Below are 9,401 nucleotides of genomic sequence, written 5' to 3' on the forward strand. Positions count from 1 at the left end.
GTTTTGCTAACCCATGTTTTGCTAACTAAAAAAGGAGCTTCACTAACGCTAAACAAATAAACAGGTTTAAAAAGTAGCAGGAGCTAAGGCTAAACTGCTAGCCCCTAAGACAACTGTCAATCTCCTTCCAGATGAAGATGAGATGACCAGTCACACCTTGTCACATGTACACATAGTAAGCCAATAGCATACATAACAGACTGTTTGAGACACGCCCACAACAGACAGGAACAAGCTTGTAAATTTTGTTAGAGGACTTAAAGTTGGTGAAACCTAATTTAGCGGTAGCTAATTCCACTAACCATTTCCAAAGTTAGCAAAAACGCTAATCCGATAAACAAAAAAATTGTTCTGCTATTAGCTGTTAGCAGATTAGCTGAATTAGTGGTGTTCCCACCACTGTTTACATCTGGTTTTTACTTCTGTCTAGAATATCTCTCATCTTCTATCAGAAGGAACAAAAACATCTACACCCCCCTGAACATAAGAGGATCTGCGGTGGAAGTGGTCTCCAGCTACAAGTACTTGGGTGTACACATGAATGACAACCTCAGCTGGAGCAACAACATCACCAGCCTGATCAAGAAAGCTCATCAGAGACTCTACTTCCTCAGACGGCTGAGGCGAGCTGGTCTGGGAAGCTCAGTCCTCACCTCCTTCTACAGGTGTGCAGTGGAGAGCATCCTGTGCTCCAGCATCAACATGTGGCATGGAGGCTGCACAGCTGCAGAAAGAAAAGCTTTGCAGAGAGTGGTGAAGGCTGCACAGAAATCTGTTGGAATCAGCCTCCCCACCATCACATACATCTACACCTCCAGATGCAGGAAGAGGGCCACCTGCATCATGAAGGACCCCACTCACCCAGCACACACACTTTTTGCCCCACTCCCCTCAGGAAGGAGGTTAAGGAGCATTAAGTGTAGAACCACTAGACTGAGGAACAGCTTCTACCCTGAGGCTGTTAGACTCATGAATCTCTAACTAGAATAATCACTGTGAAAAACCATATCATGTTGCTGCTGATCTGTTTCATGTTGCTGCTGATCTGTTTCAATGTTGATGTGTTCATGCATGCACATCTGCTCACAGACTCATGTTCATGTTTGTGCTGATGTTCAATGTTTTTATGTTATGAGTGCTTAGTGTATATTTAGTTGATGTTTTTCTTAGTTCATATCTTAGATGTTGTTACTGTTTTTCTTATACATTTTACTGTTGGATGTAACTGGGACCCTGTGTACATAATTTCGCTCCACCACATGTACCACATGAGGTGCGAATGACAATAAAGAATCTCTGACTCTGACTCTGACTGATCTTCTCATACCTGTATATAAGTTTTCATTAAACCTCAATTTTACCAGACCAGACTGAGTCGTTTATACAGCTTCTTGAAGTGTGGCGGGCCCACCGTCAGGAAACTTTACCAACACCTTGAGATGTAAAACTGTCCTTTTGACCTTTGGTTCAGTGTTACAGGAATGAGGCAGTGTATTCTCAACGGAGGAGGAACAACTTGGTTATAATATTCACATTTCTCAGCCCTATAGTCACTGATTTAGCAACTCAGATTAGTTGGAAGTTTGTCCAGACCTTTGAGGCATTTTAATCTGTTGATAATGGTAACAGTGTTTTGTCTTGTGTGTGTGTGTGTGTGTGTGGGGGGGGGGGGGGGGTGCTTGTTTGTGTTTTAGCTAAATTATTCATGAATCACTGAATGGGTTTCAACATAACCGTGGGACAGTAACCAATGGATGTTCATCCACAAGTGGTTACATTTTGGACTCAACCCAATTCATGATGGTCACAACGACCAGCTTGACCTTAGGAAACACAGAAGAGGCTTGAACTCCGCCCATGTTACAGATACTGAGCTAAAGTTTAGTGTGCTAATGCCCAAGTGTCATTAACAACACATACGAAACACTAATAGATCATGCAAAGTCACACAAGCCATCGCATTTTTCAACAAAAGATCATTTTTCAACGAATACTAATTTAATTTATATGAGCAGAAATAAATTTCGGTTAAAAGCTACATCTGGATTTTTGTAGATGGAGGCGTGGGAAGCAGACAGCACAGTGGCGCAGCTGGTAGAGCTTCCGACTCTCAGCAAAAAGATCGTTAGATCAAATCTTGGCCAGGGGCCTTTCTGGGTGGAGTGTTATCTTCGTGCATGTGCGGGTTTTCTCCAGGTATTCCAGTTTCCTTCCACAGATCAAAAACATGCATGTTAGGCTGATTGGTAACTAAATTGTCGGTAGCGAGTGAGAGAGTGAATGGTTGTTTGTCTCTGTGTCCCTGTGATGGACTGGAGACCTGTCCTGGTTGTCCCCTGTCTTTTGTAGTGACTGATATAGCACCAGTGAGCCCTGTGACCCAAAAAGAAAGAAGCTGTTAAAGATGATGATGGATGGATGGATGGATGGATGGATGGATGGATGGATGGATGGATGGATGGATGGATGGAGTGAGTGAGTGAGTGAGTGAGTCATGGGAAGTAGTCTCACCAGCATGGCCACTAATCTCCCTTAAAACTGTTGGAATGTAACTTTTCCTTGCACTGTTCAGCAGAGTATTCACCCACTTTGTGCCAGTTTATGTAGCAAAATGTTGAACTTTGTTTAAATATGCAACCTTTTTTAAGAACTAGTCAGTACCAAGTCTAATGTGGCGACAGGTTCTGCTTCCATTCAGTGAATCGGGAGGCGTGAGGAATACAAATCTGTATACCCACCACACAACCCAAACTGACTCTTGTTTTTAATCCAACTCTGCACTTACTTCAACCCCTTGGATCTTAGAAAGCATCACGCTGGAACAGCCTAGAAACGATGAGTTGTAGTCCAACCTTGACGTGACACCAGCTGATTTACACTAATGACAAAGCAGTTCTTCTCCAGATGCCTCGCTGGATAAATGCGAGCTGTGGCCTCGTTTCTCCGTCAGCCTCTTATCTCGTTGGAGACGACTGACAAAAGTAATTACCTTCAGCTGCTATGGAGGGTGACAACGTAATGAAGGAGAAGACAAGAAGTAGAAACTGTTTCTTTCATCATTCCGTCCATCTCCTCTGCACCACACCCATCCTGAAACATCTATAACCACTTATTTTCTCAGACTGGTCTGAATACAAATGCACTTGTTCACATGGCCGACCATCTACACCCCTCCACTCTCGGTCCCTTTGCTGCCACAGAGTTTTTTAAAGAAACTTTGGAGTATTGAGCTACTCTGTCTGGGATCAATCGAAGAGAGCTCAAACCCACCAAAGCACAAACAGCAGCCAAGTGGTTGTGAATAATAATGTAATTATCCAAGCATTTATCTGATGAATAGTGAAGGACTGTGGGGAATCTTTCCACGGTTTTGTGAAGCTCTTATTTCTGACACCGAATAAAAAAGAGGATATAAAATGTGATTAGAGTACTGATTATAAAGACAATTGAACTGGGATGTAGGATCCAACAGGGGAGTTGCACGTCTTGTTGGATGCTAATCAGTGAACGACTGGTAGGAAAATTACAAATGAGTGTTCCCGTAAACATTTCCCACCCTGGTTAATGAAACGTGAATTGATAAGCGAGTCCTCCAGAGAAATCAGGTGACAATACGTGCACAATAACATTTCAGCAACTTACAGACAATTAAACATGGCTTCGGTCCTGCTAGACGGATTCGGAGGTGCTAATTTCACGTTGTCGTCTGTGTACGACTCGGTCCGGTGATTTCATTTGTTTCAAGAGTTTGACAATCCCTTTGAGATCCAGTTTCCTTCCTCGCACCAGCCGAACGTTCCTCTTGCTTCTCGTCTCTGGTTAAAAATAAAACAGCTGTGCAGCCCAGGAGGAAAGGAATAAAGGCAGCCACATTCACCTTGAAGATATTTTAACAACGCCCTCATGAATATGAGCATTCTTCACAAAGGAAATCACTTTTAAAAATGCCTTTGTGAGGATATGGCACCCATCAGACAGTGATTATCTTTGGCGAGGCACCGCTGAGCTGCAGGAGAGCTTTGAAGACATCCTTAAGAGAATATAAATAGTTGATTTTCCCCTCGGTCACCCCACATGCAGTCAATAGGCTCATATGGATGTGGTCAGCCTTCCTGTCGCTAATCTGCATTTTCCCAGAAGCTTTTTCATAAGAGCTCAGTGACGTGTTTAATCCAACATAGTTCCTAATATCTTGATTCATGCTCAATAATCCAGGTAAGTTAAGTCAGTTCCTCTGGACAGTTTATTTAACAGTTAATAAACCGTCCAGAGGAACTGACTTAAATTTGTAGGATAGTTTGTAATATTTTATATTTAAAAAAGGGTCTAATGTTTAAATTTAGCCATGCATTTAAATTACCACCTCTTCATGAACTTCACATAAATGACCATACTTGGCGCCGTACACGTCGCACCGCGGTATAAGTCGCATCAGTCCAAATATGTCTAATAAAGTGAAGAAAAAAAAAAACATAAGTTGCTTTGCTGTATAAGTTGCATCTATTACGCGTCACTGCTGACCACCTGGAAACGTGAGCGGGTGTTGTGCCAAACATCAATTAGCTGCCAAATAGCGGCCGTGGGAGTGCGCACGGGAGGACTTTAACAAGAATTTAACAAGATTAACACTTAAAAACAATTATTTGTTTGCTCGAAATAGTAAAGGTGTGTCTCAGTTGAACTTTTCTTTAATAAATGCACTTTTACGGTCAAATCAGCTGAATTTTGCCTGGACGGTGCAGCGAAATGCAGCTGATTTGTAATTTTAATTTTGATTTTAATAGCTACTTTTACATATTAATGAGACACATGGCTTGCCATATTGGTCTAAGGCCCTCTAGCAGCTGAAAATTGTGTTCAGTATTTTCCATGTCAGAGTGAATGAAATCGTCAGATCTCAGCCAATAATTGGGTCATAAATATGGGAAAAAAACATATGTCAGTCGTTTCAGTGTATAAGTCGCAGGACTTGCAAATGTATGCAAAAAGGTGCAACTTATACATTGAAAAATATGGTACTTTAATTTGCTCTGATGTTGTTCATGTCTGCAGATGGAGAGATGCTGAGTTGTTAAAGTGATAAGTTTCATAAAAGCGGTGCGCTGATGTCCCCCATCACTGAAGGACTTGAAGAGAGAATGTTTGTGGTTTTTGAGATGAGTGTTTTTCTGGACTAGAACTAATAAAGTGGAAAAGTAATGTAAACGGATTGTTTATATCAAAAGAATGATTAAAAAATACCCAGTAAAGTAAAGTAAGCCTTACTGATTTAAGTGCAAGATATCAGAGTGGGTAGGAGTTACGGTGTTTATAGGAAGAGATGTAGGTTCTTTTTTGCTTGTTTGAGGCAGCGCCGAGTGGCGAATCTTGGTGAGTAAGTAATTTGATCCACCACCAGGTGCAATGGTGGAGCCAGAGGGTGGCCAATGGTGGCCTTCGCCAACATAGATTAATCTTCAGCCACCCCTGTCATTTGAGGAAACTTTACTTTTTAGCTAGAGAACATTTCCTCAAATGATTTGGGTTTGCACACATATATGGTGGTGGCCATCTTGGATTTTGACATGACAACCCAATTTTCATTAGTGAACTTTCTTACACCAGATGCAACATGAAATTATTCCAGTTCTGAAGTTATCCTGCTCACAAGATGAGTCAAATGAACAGAGGGTTTTTCCAAGTCCCCACTTTGACTCAAGCCTGTTTGAAGCTGGACTGCCAATCCAGCTCAACCTTCAGTAACTGTTTACACAATAAAGGCACATGCTGGATTAAACTTAAAAATATCTTATAGCAAAACAATAATGTTAAGTTAGGAATTCATAAATGACTAATTTCTATTGGCTTTATGATAATCTAACACTTAAAATTTAATAACTGTCCACAAATTATACTAAATTTAACTGTTTATGTTGTTTAGAACCATTTAAAACAATTTGACTTTAAATGGTGAGTAAAAATCTGACTATGTGTGTGTTTAAAAAGTTAAGTCAGGTCCTCTGGACGTTCAAAAAACAAAAAAACAAAAAATTTGTAGAAACATTTCGTCTTTTCTCCAAAAAACTTCTTTGGTCTGAGTGTGTGTGTGTGTGTGTGTGTGTGTGTGTGTGTGTGTGTGTGTGTGTGTTTGTGTTTCACAAATTTTATTTAATCTCTCAGAAAGTTGTCATTTGTTAGCTTTTAATTAGCCTGATTCAAAATGGCTACCACAGGTAATCAATCTTAGTGATGAAAAATGGCTATAGTATTAGTTTTTATAAATAATAGAGATAATATATACTGTATATAAAGATTATTGTGCTAACAGTCATCTGCAAGAAATACTCTAAGCATTAAAAATTGCTCAAGATTTTTGTTTCAAACTTAGGCATAAACTATTAACTTCAGCTTTGTTTGTCTGTTAGCAAAATATCTCATGGATGGATTTGAATGAAACACTCAGAAATTAATCACTGGATGAACATTTGCATCGGATTAACTTTAGGAGTCGGCACAGTTCAAGATGGCTGACACAGCTAGTCAATATTTGCAGACACACAAATGATAAATTAGTGATTTCTGCAGATATTGAGCTAAAATTTGGTGTGGTAGCAGCTGAGAGTTTGAACTCAAACTGATCACATATGATCTTTGGTCAAAACTCTAACATAAACATTGGTGGGTGATACATTCCTTAAAGAACTGGTAGTTTCTTATTTATTTATTTTAGAATTGATTAAATTCTTAAAGAAATTTCAAATGAGTTGTTGAATTAACCAATATTTGGTTTGCCTGATTTACAAAACTGACAAATGCAACTTGTTTATATATAAAGAATGAATAAAAAATACCCAGAAGGTTTTTGCTTCACCCGAAATGAAAAGCATCGAGCATCGTAAATAAATTAATTAAACATCCCTTAAATATTATATTGACCACAACCAGATAAACTTATTTTATGTTCATTCAACAAGTTGTTCTTTGTAACATGACTGATGTATCTTTTTTTATTTCCATGAAGACAAACACTTTTGATTTGCTAAAGATTAAAAATAAATACTTTTCATGCAAGAAACCCCTCTTAGAGTGAGACCAGACTCTGAGGGACTCCATAAAGTATTTATTTTTGTATTTAGATATATATTTTTTACGTATAAACCAATGGTAGTAAATAATTTGAATGAGCCCCATTCCTTATTTACATGAATATAATCTTTTTAGTTCTAAAGTGTAAAAATATCAATAAATGTCATTTTATAGTTTTAGCTTTATATTGTCACTGCCTGTAAAAGTTCCCCTCCAACAGACTCAAAGTGGCCCATGAACCACCACTTGATAATCACAGCATGTTTTGCAGCTCCCGACACATATGATCATATTAATTATCATATTATCATATTATCAGTGAACAAAGGGGCAGAAATGGCTCTTTTGATTGTTGGGGTTGCAGACAAACTGAATGAACGCATGAAATATGAAAATGGACTTGATTTTGTTCACAGGCCTCAGTTTTGGCTCTTTGTTGTGGTGTGAGGCAGTGCGGTGGTGCGGTGGTGTGGTGAGGGGGTGAGAAAAGACTCTTACATAAGAAGATTTGAAGAAAGCAGAAGAGATATGTATATTTTTATGAATCGCCTGCAATTTTTGCCATTTTACCTTTTTTCTTTTGTAACAAGTGTTGCTTCAACCTTTTACTTTAGCTCCCAGCTTCAACCTTTTACTTTAGCTCCCAGCTGGAGCTGTTATGTTGGATTGATCCAAAACAAGAACCTGAGCACATGTTTGTGTTTTGGTTATCATGAATATTCTTGTTCTGTTTCAATTAGCATGACTTTTATTCACACAGTTAAATGAGGTACAGGATAGATACATGAACGACGGGGGACCCTGGGAGTTCTGATGATCTATAGGTTCCTTATGTGCGCCTTGCAGTTCTGCATATGATTTTCTTGAAGGCTCTCCTGAAGTCCCTGTTGAAGATGGTGTAGATGATGGGGTTCACGGAGCTGTTGCAGTAGCCGATCCAGAAGAAAAGTTTGAAAAGCGCGTCGGGGATGTGGCAGCTGCTCCTGCAGACGGCGTGCAGGCTGTAGGTGAAGAAGAAGGGGAACCAGCAGAGCACGAACACCCCCATCACCACCGCCAGCACGAACGTGAAGCGCTTCTCGCGCATCTGGGCCACCTTGGTTTTGTTGGTCGCGGCCAGCTGCAGCCGCTCCGCCGGGTTCCGGTTCGGCTCTGGCTGCAGGACGCGCGCCGAAGCCCAGGAGAGGCGGCAGCTCTGCGGCGGGCAGCAGTCCGAGCCCTCCACCTTCCTGCGCTTGGTGAAGCGGTGGTGCCGCGGCTTGGTGTCCGAGGAGGAGTAGCAGCTCTCCTCCAGGTCGATGTCGTCCAGCTCCCCCCGCCGCCGCTGCTCCTGCTGCTGGCTCCCGGAGCTCTGGCTGCTCGGGCTCTCCCCCTCGAAGCGCTCCTTCCGGACAAAGCACGTCTCCGACTGGGAGGGCTCTCTCTCCAGGCCGTTCTTGGCCACGAACACGGTGGAGGAGCGCTGCTTGGCCACCTTGTAGATCTTGCAGTAGACCAGGATCATGATGAGCCCCGGAGCGAAGAAGGACACCAGGCAGGAGGAGAGGATGTACCAGGTCTCGTCGTTCAGCTCGCACTCCCACTCGTCGTGTTTGGTCATGAGGAGAGGCGGGAAGGAGATGATGGCGGATATGACCCACACCACGGAGATCATGGACTTGATGCGCCTCGGAGTGCGCTTCAGGTTGTAGCTCACCGCCTTGGTCACGGACCAGTAGCGGTCCAGGCTGATGGCGCACAGGTGCACGATGGATGAGGTGCAGAACAGAACATCCAGGGCTAAGTAGAAGGCGCACCAAGTGCTGCCGAAGTACCAATAACCCATGACCTCATTCACCAAGGAGAAGGGGATGACCAGCGTGGCCACCAGGATGTCCGCGGAGGCCAGGGAGACCAGGAAGAGGTTCTGGGGCGCGCGGAGAGCCCGGCTCGTGAGCACAGCCACGATCACCAGCACGTTGCCAACAATAGTCACGGTGATGATCACAATCACCACAAGGATGATGAGTCCCGCGGCTGCCTCGGTGTAGGGCAGGGAGCGCGCTGCGTCGGTGGCGTTTTCATCGCTGGAGACGTTTTCCACCAGCACACTCAGCTGGGTTAGATCCATTCTGCCTGAGGACGGGTTTTTAGTTTCATCTTTGGTCCTTTCTTGTGGTCCCAAAATAACAGCCAATGCTGGGTGCGCTGCTTAGAAACAAATATATTTATAAAAAAAATAAAAAGTCGATGTGTTGTTGCGCGTAAGGCTCCTGGCTCCGGAGTAAATCCTTCACGAGGAGCTGCACATTTCTTTGCCTTCTCCTTCCCATAAGTTCTGCCACGAAGAACAATTT

The 9,401-nt window shown here is 42.3% G+C and overlaps 1 protein-coding gene across 1 annotated transcript; it reads right to left on the bottom strand.

Annotated features, from left to right (window-relative positions):
* Positions 1 to 7,801: 7,801 nt before the first annotated feature.
* adra2db (adrenergic, alpha-2D-, receptor b) lies at positions 7,802 to 9,175 on the bottom strand. The gene is made up of 2 exons (XM_037675631.1): positions 8,516 to 9,175; positions 7,802 to 8,467 (listed from the first exon to the last, which is right to left on the bottom strand). The coding sequence occupies exons 1-2, from the start codon at positions 9,173 to 9,175 to the stop codon at positions 7,895 to 7,897; spliced, it is 1,233 nt and encodes a 410-aa protein (XP_037531559.1). The 3' UTR covers positions 7,802 to 7,894.
* Between the last annotated feature and the right edge of the window lie 226 nt (positions 9,176 to 9,401).

The sequence above is a fragment of the Nematolebias whitei genome, chromosome 4 (genome assembly GCF_014905685.2).
Source record: "Nematolebias whitei isolate Nwh7 chromosome 4, NemWhi1, whole genome shotgun sequence".
In the NCBI taxonomy this organism is placed as follows: Eukaryota; Metazoa; Chordata; class Actinopteri; order Cyprinodontiformes; family Rivulidae; genus Nematolebias; species Nematolebias whitei.

Excerpts from the sequence above, each read along its gene's own strand:
- adra2db (XM_037675631.1), bottom strand. The coding sequence starts at position 9,175 with ATGGATCTAACCCAGCTGAGTGTGCTGGTGGAAAACGTCTCCAGCGAT. Across the intron at positions 8,468-8,515 it reads CCAAGCAGCGCTCCTCCACC|ACGTGCTTTGTCCGGAAGGA; the intron begins GTGTTCGTGGCC and ends TCCCAGTCGGAG.